The sequence below is a fragment of the Rhipicephalus sanguineus genome, chromosome 6 (genome assembly GCF_013339695.2).
Source record: "Rhipicephalus sanguineus isolate Rsan-2018 chromosome 6, BIME_Rsan_1.4, whole genome shotgun sequence".
Lineage (NCBI taxonomy): Eukaryota > Metazoa > Arthropoda > Arachnida > Ixodida > Ixodidae > Rhipicephalus > Rhipicephalus sanguineus.
The window spans coordinates 164957301-164976119 of NC_051181.1; the positions used below are offsets into that span (position 1 = coordinate 164957301).

General features: G+C 45.0%; 1 protein-coding gene across 1 annotated transcript in view; it reads left to right on the plus strand.

Moving 5' to 3' along the window:
* LOC119396986 (structural maintenance of chromosomes flexible hinge domain-containing protein 1) overlaps nt 1-18819 on the plus strand; it is a 218328-nt gene that overhangs the window by 187768 nt on the left and 11741 nt on the right. Inside the window, exons 43-47 of the mRNA XM_049416665.1 lie at nt 1537-1638; nt 4196-4275; nt 6124-6227; nt 13076-13146; nt 15008-15179. Coding sequence (XP_049272622.1) covers nt 1537-1638; nt 4196-4275; nt 6124-6227; nt 13076-13146; nt 15008-15179 — 529 coding nt within the window. The remainder of the gene's footprint in view (nt 1-1536; nt 1639-4195; nt 4276-6123; nt 6228-13075; nt 13147-15007; nt 15180-18819) is intronic.

An 18819-nucleotide genomic window follows, 5' to 3' on the forward strand; every position in this document is an offset into this window, starting at 1 on the left:
ATCTAAAGCAAATGGAAGCATCAGTTCGGAGCTTACATGCTACAGAGCACACGGCGGCCACTTGATAGACTCGAGGTGGACGACAACCGCTTTTGGCACTGCGGCCATGTTTTTCGGAGGCTTGCTGGCGTGGCTTGCTGTGCAAGTTGGACTGGTGTCGCGCGTGCAGTGACGGCCGACGTTCTGCGGCACCGCGCCGTTGCGGCAGGCTTGCCGCTAGCGTGAGCAGGCCCTTGCGGGCCGCAGATGTCGATTCGCAAGCGGCAACACGACCAAGAACAGCAAGGTGCGCACGAACAGCTGTTTGCAGAGTAACCGGAAGTCGTCGGTTGTCGTTCGGCCAATCGCAAGCATCGAAACTGATAACGTCATAGTTTCACTGGTGATGTCACACATGTCAGTGGCAGGAATGGCGGGGACCGGAAAGGAGAAGCTATTGTTTTTTCGAAATTGTGGCGCGCCCGCGACCTGTAGCGCTGCGGTGTGTGGCATCGTTGATCGCGACGGCATTCTGCACGCGATGCGCTTGTTTACTTGAAATGTTTGGGAAAATGTCGGAGGGGGTTTAGGGGCCCTTTAAAAAAAAAAAGCACCCTGCACATTATTATTATTATTATTATTATTATTATTATTATTATTATTATTATTATTATTATTATTATTATTATTATTATTATTGTTGTTATTATTATATATAATGATGGACACAGGCTCTTAAAACTTTTTGGCCTTGAGGAACCCCAACAGCTTTCCCAAAGTGCTGCGAAACCCTCCCTTCTCCACGTCGATGTGAAGGCTGCAGGCATGTGTCGCCATGCATTGGCACGTGCCTGTGCGTCAAATGCATCTCTCAGTGCTGGCCGCAGAGGGCGTGACGCATCATGACACCCCAAGGCATAGGTTGTCGGACACGTCTGAAGTTTTCTTCACTTGCGTTGGCAGGCACTCGTTCTCATCCACCAATCAGAGTCTGCGGTACCTTCGGCAGCTATACCGATGGTAGCTGCTGGAAGTAGCTCGCGATGACCCCACTGAATTCATGGGAAGCAAGGAAACATTTCTGAAGTACTGTCTGTCAACCGGGACGACAGTGACATGACCAACGACCATGAGTGGTAGCACAGTCTTGTCATGATGCTTGTTTACCACAATCTTGCCCCTTAAGTAAGCTTTCAGTTTAGAAACAGCAAAGTGTTCATAGTGTCAAACTCACTATTATTCACAGTATAATACGCAATCAGAATGTCCACTTGACAGTATTTGAATAACTTTTTGCACAATAAACCACTATTTTTAGGACCAGTTCCTTTTGTGAGCATCCTGAAAGAGTTTACGTCGGCCTCTTAGAAGGCCATTTCACCAGCTTACGTCGTGCATGTGCCTCGTGTTCTGCACCGTCCTGGAGTTCTTTATTGCTGATTGGCACTGTTGAGCGAAATCATTCTGAAGTAACCTTTAAAGCCTTAGCCCTGTGGATAGCTGTTCCTTCTGGCCGTCGGTGTGCTTGTTGTTTATAACCTGTCATGTCTTTCACAGGTTGGCCACCTTGCTTGGGTGGAAGAGGATGATGTGTCTGCTGTCCTGTCGTGGCACATGAGAGGGGACATTGATGTTGTGGTCACTGAGACAATGGACAAGGTGAGGGAGAGTTCCTCTTGCTCTATAAACATTAGCATGTCGCGTTACAGTAATACCTCGTTAACTCGAAGTAGTACAAACCGGAAAAAATTTTGAAATAAGCATACTTTAGAGATAAGCAAAGTTACGCAAATTTCACTGGGAAGTCCAGTTCTATCTAAAAACGTTATCACTCCAGCCCAGTTTCTCAACAGGAGTGCCTAACTGGCTCTTTATAAAGGTTTTAAAGAAAAGTAATGACATACCAGAGCTATCAACCAGCTGCGTTTTCCGGCACTGCCTTTTTATTTAGTACAGAAAGACCGAGTAAGGCTGCTCTGCTTCGCAGTAACACTTGTACCTAGCAAAGCTTTCTCAAGTTGCTTAACACATAGCATGTGCCAATTGAGCCCGCCGCTGCACTGAACTTTATTTCACATCAAGCGAAGCATGTTTCTTGTTTCGTCTGATGTCGTCGCCCCTTCAGTAGCTGCGTCGACACTGCCGTGATCACCATGCGTGACGCCACGTTGTTTCGCATCAGAAAATGGTCAAACCAGCTGATGTTGCAGGCGAGATCAGTGTAGCTCGCCGTTAAGTCTTGAGAATAGGCCTTCTCTGTCAGTGTTGTGACTGGAAGGGGCTCCTGTCACACGATGCAGCCACACAATCAGTGCCATTCTGACATCTGGAAAGGTAGCCTCAAATCCACTTCTTTGATTGGGGCTACCTTTCTTTGCAGCATTAGTGACTTGCTTTGCTTTGGCACGTTATCCTCACCACATCGCACGGCCCATGAAAAAATCCGCGCAACGTGCCTTGCGTAAATAAAATGCTGAAATTGCATCTCTGATGGTAACCAAAACGACGTAGCCTCCGAGATGGCGCACGGCGCAGTTCGGAGGCTAGGCTCGCGCAATGGCCCCGGAGATACGCGCGTATGCATGCAACGCTTAGCTCGAACGTCTTGAATTTTGCGAAGTCTGTGCATAATTGGTTGGCCGTCGGAGCGCGAGACAGCAACTGAGGACTATGACCGGCATTCGACAAGGGAATACTATGTACTAACTGACATGTATACGACGTACAACTACGGTTTAAGCAGGTAATAAATGCATTAACTTAAAGGGAACATGAGTCAGGGATTCATATTAACTACTTTTAAAAAGAAACCACAGCTTATGTGGGTACGGTTTAACAAGATTCCACTGTAACCTCACCAATTTTCATGCATCCAAGATAACTATTTTACCTGTAGCTATCACATCACATCACATATCACATCAGCAACCAATGGTGTTTTGTTTATTGCTATTTTCCCTGTTTGGTTTTTTTCATAAGCTTACAATATTCTGATATCTCCTTGGCTTTGCCACACTCGATTTTGATCAATCATTCTTGCCTTGTGGAAAAGCTGTGTGCTCAGGGAGTGCAATAGGGCGGCACCTGCTGCAGTGGGAGGTTATTAATTTTTAGAAAGCTTGAAGTAAGAAAGGTGCATTTTCTCAGTCATTCAAGTGAGAACTTTGATATTTCATAGGTTTTGCTCTAGGAAAGCTAGAACCATAAAATTACCCTTGTTGTGAAACCTTTGATATCTGTAGAATCCAATAATATTTCATTCAGCAGGATCTAAGTAAGTCCATTTAAAAATAAAATCAAATGAAGTTTTCATGAATAAATAATGTAAAAATTTATGGTATGGTTTACATAAAAACAGCTCATATTTGATATGGTCAACATGAAAATACATAATGACCGAAGTTTTCGTCATCCTAACTAAATAATAAAGCATCTTATGTCTAGAGAAATTTCTCCCCCTTAACACTTGAAGGGTTATTAACGTTGCTGCTGCTGCTAACTGGGAGGACTCGTTCACAATGCTCATGAAGAAATGTTAACATGGGATCTTCCAGGGTCGGTGTCAACAGAGGAGTGGCTGCAGAACAATGTTTTCAGTGGAAATTGCACTCATACAGCCTGAAGTTTTGTTGGCAAGACCCTAAATGTTGCAGCGCCACAGTACCCCTTTTGCTGATGCAAATTCTATCGCACTGTTTTCTGATGCAGCACAAAAGTCTAGTGCAGACCTGCTCATTTTGCACTCTGAGAAAGTGAAAAGTGTGCTTGCACAGAGCTTGTAAAGCTTGCGCGTTCACGTTGACAACAACTGCAAAAATGGTGGCACTTTCTTGCCTTTTTCCTCTTGTCTTTGCTCACCAGATGGCACAGAAATTGTGCCAAGCACTGCTAGTAGGTCAAGGGGCGCTCTTCTACTAATTATTTTGGAAAAATGCTTGTCCTATATTTCAATTTCTGGAGTAAAGATACATGCCCCAATCTTGTGCCGGTATTATTGAGGGTTGATTGTTACAGTCAAACCAAAGGAACACTGCAAACTTGCTGCAATGCTCAATTGTCTATATGTGAGCATCTGTACTTGCCTAGGAACATCACATAGATGGGAGAGTAATGAAAAACAATCTTTAACTTCCAAGGTGATGTGAATTTGCTCCACTGACATCAGTTATAATTACCTTCCACTGCAACCTCTTACTCTGCATATTTCCTTTTTCAGGCGAAGGATATCTATCGCAAAACCAATGGAAAGCAGCAGGTTATCGCTCTGGACTCAATTTTTAAGAGGAATACAGCGAAGTAAGTTGTATGTGTACCTGTGATGCTATGAAATTCTTGAATCCAAGCCATCATTCATTATCAACTCACCCTTTCTTCAGCGTCGCCCTCTTCATGTCTCATCAGCACATTGTAGCTAAACTTCATAACAGTGAACTGTATGTAACATAGCCAATGCTTTTGGAGGGTGGTGGATCTTTGCCACATGATCCAGTGGGATGCAGAGATCATCACAGTGCTAGAAGTGTACAAACTCACCTATTAGCCATGTTCTTTTTCTCATTGGACTTCAACGCAGAATTTGCATCTTATTAAAAATAGCTATCGTTACTAGTCCAAATGAATAATGTGCTGAAAGTGGTACAGTTAAACCTGGATATAACGAAATTGACAAATTCCTGCAAAAATTCATTATAAACAGGTTTTCGTTATATCCAGTTTCAGCACGAAAATTCAGGGGAAAAAACGCACAAGTTGAACACAAGGGGAATTGAAGGCAGAGCTCACCCAAAACATTTATTTAGCGGCGAAGAATTGCGTTATTTTGCTCTATTGCTTGTTTGTGAGGGATGGCAATCCTGAACATTTGTAGGACATCAATACAACGCTGCTCCGTCATCGTCTAGCTGTGGCCTCTGAGAGCCAATCTCGGAGGCCACGTTCTCGCAAACCCATTGCAGAGCGCAAGACGGCAAAGCACATGACGACAGTGACGAGTAGACCTCCGAAAATCCGTCATTGTCACCGTGGTAACGGACAGTTTCCACCAGCGCCTGATCTGACATCTCTTCAGAAGTGACAACACAGTTGTCGGCATTAAAAAAATCGCAAAAGCTGCATGGCGAAACAAAGAGCGAACTCCATATGCGGCGTGAACTCGAAGCTTAACTACACGGAGCGAGGATTTTTTTAGTGGCGTCACCTGGTGCCACGTTAACGAAGTGCAGTTCAGAGACTACTGCAACAACCGAAGAGTGGCACCACCAACGCAGAAGCAGATATTCTTTCTTTCTTTCTTTTTTTTCTTAAAGCCAGTGCGGTTAGCGTGATGGCACCTGCAAGCAACTGGATGAGGTTTGAAGGGAGAGGGAGGAAGTGGCACGCCTGCACATGCACCCACAGCGGCAAGAAAGCCGGCTCGATTAGCACGGGCCTCGCCTAGCCGCCTCGCGCACACCCGCACGCACAAACGAGCGCTTTTGTTGCTTCATGTGCGCGCAGTGAAACCACGCACGCGCGCAAAGAAAGAGCGAACTCTAAGCGTAATGACACGGAGCAAGGATTTTTTTTATTGGCGTCGCCTGGTGCCACGTTAACAAGTGCAGTTCAGAGACTACTGCAACAACTGAAGTATGGCGCTGCCAACGCGAAAACTTTTTTTTTTTTTTAAAGAAAGCCGGCGCGGTTAGCGTGGTGGCACCCGCGAGCGGCTGGATGAGGTTTGAAAAAAGGGAGAGGGAGGGGGGAAGGGCACGCCTGTGCACACACCCACACGTACAAACGAGCGCTCGCTCTAGCCTCCCAGTCGCCGGGGCTTCGATAGCGCCATGCGTGACGCCGCCACTTCGCACTCTCGTCAGCGGGGCAACCGTACAAGATGCATGCGGCTCCTGCTCGTGCCAAAATGACGAAATTCAAGGCAAAATCCCTAGGTTGTCAGCGGCGAAAATTCGTTATGTCAAGGGTATCTCCCACTGCCACTTTGTTACATAAAGATCGCGGATACATGTGCTTCTATGGAGTAATGGCGGGGAACAGACAAACTTCATGATATCGAGGAATTCGTTGTATGGAGGTTCGTTATAGGCAGGTTTAACTGTATTTGTAATTGATGGCAAAACATGACAACTAATTTTTGCATCTTTACAGGGCATTGCCTCACCTAAGGAACAAGTCATTCACTCCAACAGGGAATCCCAAGTTTGCATTAGACTACTTCATATTTCGGAAGGACCCTGAAGTCTGTCGAACTGGTGAGCAAAAAATATGTGAATTCACAGGCTTTGTGAATCCGTTTAAGCAAAGCTTTCATTGGTGTTAGTAAAAATGCATTTCTTGGTAATCGACCCTTTCAAGTATGGAGCACACAAACAAATTGGACGTTTCATAGGAGTGTGTGAATATTTGAGTTTAATTTGAAATAAAGAAAAGACATACATGCGGACGTGTTACACAACAGAAATTTACCAACACAATCGCTGACTACACGTCCCCACTAGAGCCATCGTCAAGCCAGCCCTCTTCATAACATCAATGCTCAGGCCCTGCTGGCTTTGAAATGTGTCATTTCTAGAAGAGCCAGGGTAAGGGCCAGTTGGTTGTTCATAGTGTAGACTTAGTCGCGCTGACAGTAGACGAAAGCTACGTAGAAGAAACGACACGGGACAACACGAATCCCGCTGTCATTTCTACTTTTTTGGCCCATGAAAATCTCTGTGCTTGGAGTCACATGCAAAGATTTGGTCACACTACAACTGCTACTGCCACTCTACTCGTTCAGAAACTCCAAGCTTGCATCACACCTCATAGCTACCTTAGGCATTATGAGGTGTGTCATAGTGACCACTGACCTCTGAGTGAATTCAAATGAAAGCCGTCGAGATAGCGCATGCCTTTGGACTTACGTGGGCACTGCTCATAGGCTCTCTGTCCTTGTTGCAACATTTTACGAAGTTTACACTTTCTTGCCAGTATCTTGAATTTTGGTGCTGTACTGGGATAGTGCCTCCCTTTACTTTTCCAGTAGTAATTGTGAATCGCTTAAGGGGTGGTGATTGCTCGGAATTTTACAGTAATGCAGTCACCAAACGATTTTCCAGACCTGGCGGGGACCGCAGAATAGTGGGGTGTGCGAATATTCGAATTTTCGGATATTTTTAATAGAGCTTGCTATTCGATTCGATTTGCACCGGAATTTGGCTATTTGAACTATTCGAGCTTTCAGAAAATAAATGCTATCAACGTCCTATTTTTCGGACTCTCTAGGGACTGCGAAATCATTCGAAAAAACGAATTCATGCTTTTTTATTCCGCACAAGCGGTCAAATCGCCACAGCCACGTCCAAAATAGCTTTAATGCCTCCCAGTACACTTATCAGGCATTTTGTTGTGCGCCCAGGCTCTCGTGAATACATTCGGTACCTGCCATGAACCCCGCTTAACTACGCTCCAACCACCAATAGACCTCTCCCTGTTTGCAAACAGTGTGACGTCACTGGCAGTGTGCCGCCCCCAAGTCCCGCCTATGGAGCAGGCGCTGGTTGGCAAGAAAGTTCCGCCGGCGGGATCTCTCTGCATAGCAGCGCTGCGTGTGTCTGCGTTATTTCGATAGAGGTTTTTGCAAATTGCTATTTTCTGAACTCACAGCTGTTAAAAGGAAGAGTCACTGCCTATAATGAACGATTCTGTGAGGTCAACATATGATTTGCTCGTCGTGGATGACAGCGATAAAAAAATTTTGTGCTCTTCGAAAGCGAATGTCGTACATTTTCACGACGACTGGTGTTTGGAAAAATATTAGCATTACATAGATGTGAACGTACTCAATTTCCGTCGCGAAATCTGCACTGCAGTTTTAAACGATGTACAGCATTGGCGGCTACTGTACACGAGGTCATGGATTAGATACTTACTCACGGCGCAAAATTCCGATTGGAGATGAAAAAAAAGAAAAAAAGAAGGAAACACTCATTGGCGTGCGTTCGGTTGAGGTTAACAAATCCCCATGAAAATTAAAGCAAAGTTTTCCCCTACGGCATTCCTCATAATCCACTGAGCAGTTTTGAGATGTTAAACGCAATAACTTAATTATAAATAATCTCTTGTGGGGTTACTTCGCTGTATCTGACGCCTACAACGTGCTTCCATACTTACTCCTCTCCTTTAGACTTGGTACACAAACTTGGAATGTCACTTCATAAATATCGAGCCATAAAGATAAGCTAACTAGAATATGACGAACAAGAATCTCCACTTCTTCCATTAAGACGTACATCTCCAATAAAAGGCGATACACGTGTGGTTCTGGGTATTCGCTGTGGTAAACCGTACATGCATGTTCGGCAATGCTAAAGCACGCTGGTAGCTCATGCATAGCCTCACCTTTTAGCCCCGACATCATGCATGTCTCTTTTTTTTTGTGCGCGCAGCAAAAACACTGAGATGTACGCACTCGCAGATCATTGCATCAAATAAAATGTCCAATCCTGATGTTCCGTCGACAACCAGTCACTGCAAATGGCCCTGTTAGACACAATGCGTGCCAGTGTTTTTGCAAAGAAGATGCATTGTTATTCACACAGCACACACCACACACAATATTGTCAGTTTCAACGTCCGCAAAGGTGAACCGATATCGTTGCTGCCTTTCAAAGCGCACTACACGCCACAGTAAACGCAGCACATTTTCGTAGACGATGCCGCTGTTCCTCGCACAGACCACCACGTGGGTTCACTTCTCCAAGTTAAACAGCCAGCAGCGTGGCAAATTTTTCGTCACGCGGACCACGACACATTTATATGTCCTTCGACACACACCACAAATAGTCTTGGAACCAAAAGATGAAGGAGGGTGCCCTCCACTACAGCGTCTCTCATAATCATATCGTGGTTTTGGGACGTAAAACCCCAGATATTATTATTATTATTATATTTGAAAGATGAAGGAAAATGTTCAAAAGAAAAAAAAAAATGTGCGCCAAACACCGTGCGACTGTACCACACTGAGCCGCAGCGGGAGTGTTTTGCCAACCACCAGCGTTGCACATGCACCAAGAGGTCACGTGACCGATGTCACGGGACGTGAATGACGTAGGCCGGTAGAGGTCTATTGCAAATTAGCGTCTCGTCATGAGCGCTGCTGATACCAGCAAAGCACGGAATAGATTATGGCTCTCACACATGGAGCGTTTGGAAGTGATGACGCGGTATGCAAAGGCAGTGGCGGAAGACTCGTCCGGCTTTTCCCGATGCGTGTGCGCACACGCATCACCGAATCTCCGCCGATTCGCAGTATTTGCTGCTGCATGAAGCCGATCGTTCCTAGTTGTGTGCCGCACATCGCCAGCCGAGCTGACGCCGTCACTGCCGAGGCGCTTTCTGTACCATACGCACGCGTTTGCCATGATAGCGTTCGTTCTGATAGGCCTAGTTATGACATGGCCACTCCGTTCCCGATCGCTCAAGGGTGCGGCGCTGGCGAGCTGCTTTCGTTTGTGAAGGCAGCGCGCCTGTACGGCACACTTAGCGGTCTCACGAAAAGAGGCAGCATGAACGGTGGCGCGGCATGTTCGGGTTATACGCATACCACTGCACTAGGCCACATGCGCTACAGAACAGTTAGCTGAAGATGCTTATCATAAGGGTTGGGCACGTTTGGCACCATCACGCCTCCGTGCATTTCCGGTGCTTATCCGTAAAAACATTGCCGTAGCTGAGGCCCCTTCAGATTTTTTATATGTTTCACCCGATCACACTTTGGCATTGCGGCAAAGCTGCCTTTCGGACTCTGCTACGGCCGCAAGCAGATTGACTCACGAAAGCGCTGGTTCAAATCTGCGATATTATTGATAGACGCGGCAGAGGTGGGGGCTTTAATTAATGCCATTTTGGACCTGAAATTTGGGCAGAAAGTTCGAACGATCGGATGCCGAATAGTTTCAGCGTCCGAAATTTCAGATGTTCTTATACGTTGACGTCTATGGGGCAGATTAGGAACTCCGGACTCGAAGGGAGCACGCCGTTGTCTGCCACATCAGTTGGGTCTCCGCAGAAGTTGAAGGAGGAGGAGAGGTTGAGGAAATGGCGTCTTTTCCTTTCGCATGTAAAGTGTTGTCGACACCACAGTGGTTGCATCAAATCGTGAAAATAAATACAATTCAGCCTCTGCATTGCCACATTCTTGATAAGACAACTAGGGAACATTACCCCTCCAGCGCTTCACCAACCTAGCCAAACGAAATGCTTTCATGTCATTAGAACGTGCTTAGAGATTCTCTGCAACTTTTTTCCTGTAATTTCACTTCGAAGTATTTAAAAAAATACAGTCGATCCCGGATATATCAAACTCGAAGGGGACCGCGAAATAGTTCGATATAACGAGAATTCGAAATACAAAATATGCGTATTTAAGGCTTAAATTGAAGCACTGCAGGGCTCGACACAGTTTTCGGAAGTCGAAAAAGCGCAAGCATGATGATTCGCTCACATATGCTAAAGAACAAGGTGACAACTTCTTTTGCAAGTTACCGCACTTTATTTCGCATGAAAATAGTCCGGAAACCTGTCCTGTTTCTCGCGCACCTTGAATTCATCAAGTCATTGTCAATATCATTGAAGCTTTCCAAATAAGCAAATTCAGCACCTTCAGCCACAACAGCGGTGATCGACGCTGAACGCCGATGCAAGCTCGGTAGCGCAGTAAAGGGTTTAGCGGTGGCAGCTCCGGCAACGTCAGCTATGATCTCGGCATCAATACAGTCAGAAACAGCTACGTCGTTATCTGCACCGATGAAGTCGTTCGCTGTACTCCCGTCCGATATGTTGCAAAATTCACTGTCGCACCGTACGCCATAGTCAGCGGTCATGACGCACCCAAAGTCGTCGCCTGGCACCAAGGCCCGCAAGGAAACGGTGCACGACTGTGCTTTACTTGACGTTGCTCCAAGCACCGGTCATCATTTTTATCGCTGCGAGCGGGACAATGTTTAGTTCGACTCCCGAATGACGATTTATCAAGGACGAAGCAAGAAGTACACAAGTCCTCAAGCCACAAGAGACAACGCTGCCCACAAACAACGAAGGAAAAGTCCCCACCACTGTCGACATCTTGGCGATGGCGATGGCACTTGTGGCTTTGTAGAAGGCAGCCGCTGCTTTGGCAAGAATTGCGAAAAAAAGTGTAGCCTCTGAGATGTGCGTTTTAAAACCAAAAACACCAAAAATACGTCACGAGATTGCACATCTCGAAGGCCATGCTTTTCGGGCCTGCATGCCATCGTGTGCGAACAAACAAGGAAGGGAATGCAAACATTACTACGAGGCTGCCGAGTCACTTCGCATTCTCATTTTGAAAAACACTATGCCCGCGCATTAAAACCTGCGGATCGCGCATCAAATATACTGGTGCACTGACAAGGGCTGTGCAACGAACTACGTAGATCAACGCAGTGGAATAATGCCGCCTTTTCATCACCTGCGTGTGACAAGAGATCCGAACTTGTTAGAACACGGCCAAAAAATGATCAATATTTGTTAGGAAAAATGCACTTTCTGTGCTTCCTGCACTTTCTGGGCATTGCGCAGCGTTTGATATAACGGATGTTTCGTTGTGCAGGAGTTCGATATACGTGCACACCAGCCCCATACTTTTGCATGGGAAATTCAAGGGGATTTCTCAACTGTTCGATATAGCCAATAATTCAATATATCCGGGATCGACTGTATTCGGCAGTTATTCAGCAACTATTAGAAAAATATTTGATTCAATTCGCACTCACATTTTGTTATTCGAATTCGCTTTGCACTCAGAATTTTGCTATTCGCACAGCTCTACAAAATAGTCCTAAAAATCTAAGTCCGAAATAGTTGTTAAGACATGAAAAGGAAGTTTATTTGGATTAGAGCTGCCTAAAAAAATTTCCAATAATGCCCTGCTACATGCTATGCTTGGGGACGAGCAGATTTGGTTGTATTTGGGCTATAGTAACATTGTCATTGTATTGACGATCGCTACCGCCAACCGTTGCGGGCGGCACAGCTGGTGGCTCCTTGGCACCAAGCAAATAAAATTTGACGCCAGTCAGAAAAACATGCACACACCATCTCATCTGGTTGATGGGATTTAACGACGCGGTCTGGGGTTTAAACCTGCGTTGACTTCGCACAGTACGCGAGCCTCCAGCATTTTGCCTCCATTGAAACGTGAATACCGCGGCCGCGATTGAATCCGCGTGTTTCAGGTAAGTAGATAAACACCGTAACCACAGAGCAACTTCAACAGCAGAGAACATGTGATGCGCACAAAGGCTCAATAACACTTGACACACCATCAACGTGACTGTGTGCGAAATGACAACCGGAAAAACAAATGCACACAAAGGAAGCTACCAGCGTATTAATGATGACAGTAAGGCTGACTAAAAAAGAAAAGTTGCGTCCCCTAGAGCATTATGCCAGCCAAGGAAGAGCGGACAAGGCCTCCAAAACTGGAAGATTGTGCGCACTCCCAATCTTGGAGGCAACACAACTGGCCACTGGAAGCCAAACTTGACCAAGCCAGTGGAAAATCCAACATGGTGGCTTTAAAAATACAGCGGTGTGGCTCCTAATGAGCGATTTAGTCCAAGAAATCTAACTTTAGGGTATGAATTCGTCCGGAAAACCTGTCTCAAAAATGTATTAGTGCTATGAGAACCTTGACGGTGCATTTATGAAGTCCGAAATATCCAAGTCCATATTTTTGGAGTCTGTCTGCGACAAAACATAACAAGGCGCCTCTTTCTTCTTGCCATTGGCCACTGGACAGGACGAATGAGTGCAAGTTCATGAATGCCAGATTGACAAGGTTACTGTGCTGGTGAATACTAAAGCATTTGTGATGTTGGTGATTGGCTCTTGGGGCTTATCTCAAGCTGGTGGCTGTAGCTTTGAGGAGACGAAATCATTTGATATTTTAAAATGGAAAGTGAAACGGGTGTGTCTATCTAAAAAACAGCGCTAATTTACAGACACACACACACAGGGAACATCATTCTTAGTTTGATCTGATGACTTGCTGTTGCCTTTCTGTAGCTTTATGCATTCTATCATTCTTTAATTTCAGTGTTTGCCAACTTCATCGGGGATACCATTGTCCTAGACTCACTGGATGATGCTACCAAGTATAGGACAGAGGCAAGTAACAATTTTTTTACAGATATCATTATGCATGTGCATACATATCTATACAATAAAAATCCATAATTTCAACCTTTATGGGGTCTTGTGAATTACTTGAAACGGGGTAACCAAATTGAAAATAAGACATTCCATAAACATGCTGTCATATTATTTGCCAAAACTATACTCGGCGACAACTTTTCTTGACAGCACTGTGGAACGAAAGTGCATGCCTGCAATCGCGCCAAAAAGTAGTACTTCAGTTTACTGATAATTCTCCATTTGCCTTGCTGAAATAAATGCTGATTTATTTATTATGAGACTGAAACAGTTGCGGGAAGTCGTAAATAAAATACAGTTATTGTTCACTTTGCAAGAATGCTTTCCTTTTCTTTCCATTTCTTAGAGAGCACCACCTTTTCAGCACGCCCGTTTTCCAAAGTAAACATGGCATTCATGCCGTAGTGGGTCAGTGTGCGGCCGCAAACGTGTTGTTTATTTCTCCAAGAAAAATATACTCGCTTTATGACACGAAAATGCACACTGAACAATCAAAATGTCACCCCATTCACATTTTTCATGTATATGTTTTTTTAAACTGCGAGCGAGCAAAAGCGAAATCATCCGCAAGCTGTTGTACTACTTGCGGAGCAACACGAATGGGTGGAAGCCCCGTCTCCGTAGCCTTCGCTCCACTGTCAAGATAAGTTGTCGCCGAGTATACCTGTGCCAATTCGTGAAGCGTGTTGATGGCTTGCTCACACTATCTACCACTAGTTTCTGCTGGTGTGGTTCTGTAATGCCACAGACTCGGCCATCTGATTGCTTTCTGGTCAAGAAATGCCCATGAACTTGCCAAGGTGATTGCTAGGCTTGTGCGAATAGTACATTTTAGGTTCGAAGCGAATAGGGATTTTGGTCGAATAATTTCGAATCGAATTCGAATAGTATATATCACATTATAAAGAAATACGAGCATATTTGTCATGGCCCAACCAATCTGCATTTAATTGTAACAAGGCATGTGCAAATGTCATTCTTTTAGGTTCAAAGGAAGTGGAAGCAACTCTGAATAGTAGCAGGATTTGGCTTTTGGTAGAATGCAAGTGATAACCTGTAAAGTATGTTACATTTTAAAATTTACTACACTTGGAGCATATAAGCTGGTACAACAAGTAAAAAATTATGAATCGATGTGAGGGTAATATGTTCATTTAACCTTGAAGTGGGGCTTCGCGGCAGTGCGGATTTTCCCTGGAAAGGTGTATTCAAGGTATAGAACCCACCACTGCAGTGAAACCACCTTTACAGGAGATTACAAACGGACAGTGTGGATTTTTTTTGAAAGGTGTTTTCACGGTACAGCACCACTGCACTGCAGTGAAACCACCTTTACAGGGGGGTTACAAGCGGAAAAATATACACCTATTCGTTCCTTTCGAATACTTCGAAATTTTCAATAATTTAAATTCGAATCGAAGCGAATTCGAATACTTTCTTATTCGTTCGAATATTTGAAGTGCTCGAATATTCGCACAAGCCTAGTGATTGCATATTACATGTAATGTAGTTGTTTTTCTGTGTCCGTGCTAACAAACTTGACTCTCTTCTCCAATTATAGGCACAATCTTATATGGTGGGAAGCTGCCTTGGGCTATCAACCGAGGTGTCATCACTTACTTTTTCCTTTTGTGTTGCTTCTTACCACGCCAAACTATTAAGCTTTGGGTTCCAGCAATAGTGTCCCATTTTTGTATTTCAGAAGTTTCAATCTAATTTGTAGTGTTGCTTGTTTTTCTCCAGTTGCTAAGTGCTCTTTATCAATAGAATTTTAAATGTGGGCTGATGCAAAGTGGCACACAACTTGGCCCTGCAGGTGACGAAGTTCTGTGCCTGCCCAACCTTGCTGGCCAAGACAGGTGAGCGCATTGCAAGCACGGGTAAGTTTGGTGGCCACCAGAACCGGGCACCTGCCATCGCCCAGCTTCAGGGTAACGTCTTTGGTGAGCCGCCCATGAAGGACCTTGACAGAGTGCAAGAACAAATTCGTAAGTGGACACACATACCGTGTCAAAAGTTATGGGCAGCAACATTGCTCATGAAAGATATGTTTGAAGGAAAGATTACTTGTATGCAAGATGTCAGTATAACAGACTTCAATATCTAATGAAAAAGCGCCAGGATATCAAAGTGTATTACTTCGTGTCCCTAAGTACCGTGCATTTTTAACTTCAGTATCGCATATCATCTTTATCTGCAATTTTAACATAACGAAGCTTCTCCGTTGTCACAGAGGAAGACTGAGGCAATAGACTTTGTCTACTGTGGAGGTCTTGGTTGATATGCATTTGGTTGTTTGCAAATGCACCTTTCATATTCGACAATGGTGAGTGGCCACCAAAGAAAAACAGTGTCTTTTCCACCTGTGGCGAAGTTAGCAGGTGAGGCTTTCAGCATGTGCCACCAGATCTTGGAGGCCATAGGCTAGCAAGTATGGTGCTGATTACCTGTGTACACTACACAGCATGCACTAGGATCTCGGTAAATGCAAATCTCTTAATTCAGTGGTATTGCTGCTTGAATAGAAGCACCATGAGGTTCATGTACTAGCGCATTGTATTGCACACACTGTGTTGCATATATTAGAATCTGCTTTTGAATCAAGGAGTTTAAGAAAAGGATGCCTCCTTTTGTTTAAGTCCCTAGCTCAGACTCGTCACACTTTTGAGAATACTATTACTGAGCTGTTGCCTTGTTGTCCCTAGCTGTTACTGAATTCTGGGCCTTTTCTTGGATGTACAAACCGAGTGCCTTGATGGTTGGTACAATTGGTACCTGGGTGCCGTCAATTAGTATTTTATACCTCTCTATGGTGTTAGGGAGCTTCCTGCACATGTGAAAGAGTTTAGACATTGCCGGAGAGCACTCGGGTCCGTTCTTGTGGGCATGTCGTTAAACTTCGCCTGCAGCTCTCTGCTGTGCATCCACTACCTTACATGCAAGTCCAGTTTGCATCCATATGGTCACGTCATCCGCATAAATGGCATGTCTCGTGTGCAGGGTTGCCAATAATTCTTTTGCAACTTTTGCAAATGTATACATTGTAGTAGTAAACAGAAAGGGAGAAAGACAAGCCCCTTGAGGGGAGCGGCAAGTCTTTAGAGAAGTATTGTCACTGCTGGTTAGGCCTAAATAAAGTGTGGCCATTCACTTGTGCAGGAAGGCTGGGATATATAGCTGTAAATCCTCTCACCAATCCCTAGAGCCGAGGGATTCTCTAGAATGGCTCGTTGGGCCACATCATCAAAGGCTTTCTTAAAGGGGTCGTGAACCACCCTCGGGCTTGGTGAAGAAACACATCCTGCGGAAAGCAGACACTGCTTTGGACAGTTCAGCCAAATCATGCATTCATACTCGGCAAGTTCGGAAGTGGAGCGTGAGGTTGCCATTTTCTTAGGCGCCCTCTTTTCATACAGAGGCCTGTGCTCACTCTCTTCGAAGCTGCTGGCACCTGTGTTTGACATCAAACAGCAGATAGCATGCTGTTGGCCAGTAGCCGACACAAGTCAAGAACGGTGTTTGGATCAGATGCGCTTCTTTCCATGGGGTGCTGCCCCATACCTGCGCCACGCTACCATGGTCTGCTAACATTATTCAGTAGCCACACTAGTTTGCACAGGAATCTCAACGAGAGAGAAAGCAATCACGTTTTATCACGTGCACTCAAGGTCATGACGCGCGCTAACATAACTTCTTTCCCCCATGCCATTTCTCGCTGTGTAGCTTTCAGTGAATTCGTCGGGACGAAGGAAGAGAGAAAGCGCTTAAAGTGTGCGACAAATCCTTGTAACTCTGCTCGTTCTTGAGGGAGTCAAGAAGTTTTTGCCGCAGTCTATTTGTGAGGCAATGAACTCCGATGCTGAAGTCATTTGGTGATTACTTGGAAAAGTGGTTCAGGAACCCTTCAATGTCAACTCCCTAGATTGTTCTGGCCACTTTAGGGATCCCGGCTCTGTAACATCCCTCTGCATTTGCTGTAGAAATCCTGTGTTGAGACGTTAGGGTGGAATCCGACCATGGTTGAAGAAAACAGGTGCCTCGTCTCCATGCACTCAACAAAAAGTCAACGCAGGCCAAGCATGATGAGAGTGAAGTAGAACGAAGATTTATTAATTTAAGAGATTTGCCAGGCTTGGGTAGAAAAATTACTTAGGCATCCTTCCATTCGGGAGGAGTGGAACCTTTGTGCCAATAATGACTGAACAGTGTGGTGATGGCATTAATAGATTACTCCATCCAATTTCCGGAGCATCGTGTTGGTTACCGTATTTACTCGATTCTACCGCGCCCTCGATTGTAACGCGCACCCGTTTTCCGCGACCAAAAAAAAAAAAAAAAGTAATACATCGATTGTAACGCGCACCCATTTTTAGTGAGAGAAAAGAACAAAAAAAGTCCGTAGGAGTCAAACTTCGCACATTCAGAAGAACAAGCATTTGGGTTTTAAAGAACTAAAGTTTCAAAAAAGTAAAACACAAAGTCAAAAAGCGGGCCTTGCCGCTAAAACTGTCACCACTACGGCGGCGATACGAGTCGCGTAATGGATCAGTCCTCGTCGCTGTCGGACAACTCCTTGTCGCTGTCAACGCTCTTCGATTTCGGGAAACCGGCCCTGCCTTGGTCCACTGAAACCTTTTCGTGAAGCTTTGCTGTAAAAAATCTGCTTCTGTTTGCGCCAGTCTCGCACGCACGTTTCGGGAACTCCGAACGACCGCGATGCGGCCCGATTTCCGTCCGTCTCTCTGCACATGTAATAACTATTCTTTTAAATGCGGCATCATGGTACACTCGTCGAGTATTTGGAGTCGGCACTTCCATGCCGTCGATGCGAACGCAGAACGGGATGACAATCTCCTCAGCACACGTACGCACTTACTAGGGTGGCTAGCACTTACGAACTGAAAAAATGGCAGAAATCGTAGGAGGCGGCCATTTTGAAATGTCGATGGCAATACGATAACCGAGTTTCTTTTTTTTTTTCGGTACTCGATTCTAACGCGCATGCGATTTTTGGACTCGTTTTTCCGGAAAAAAGGTGCGCGTTAGATTCGAGTAAATACGGTACTCTTTCTTTGCCTGCCGCTGATGTGGAGTGTAGGCTGGCTAACACCACGTGAACCTCTACTGCAGTAAAATCTTGGTCCAGATCGGCGTCAGCATCACGTCTGTATGGTTTGGTGTTCGGGTATGTGGAGCAAAGAAGGTTCATCATTGCCTTTTCTGAATTCGGAAAGGAGCATAAAATCTTAAGCATCGTTTTCTCTTTAGAGGTGCCTTTGAATTGACCCTCATCAAGTTGGTGTATTTTAGCATTGTTCATGGGTTTTTGCTACCCAGCTGTTCATTAATTCTCTCATATATTTGATACCATTCTGATGAACTGAGGAGTGCTGAGAAGCCCTGAATCTCCAAGTCTAAAGAGTTTGAAGCGCAGATATTGAGCACAAATGACCATATGTCAGACTATTTTGCAATCTCCTTCAATATTTATGTGTTTTGGATCGACTGTATTGCAATATGTGTTTTCTGTATTATCAGTCTGAGAACTCTTGACCAACCTGCACCAAGGTAACCTGCATGAGGAGGAAGTGACTCAGTGTAGCCGCTTATTTACGTTATTTTGTGCAA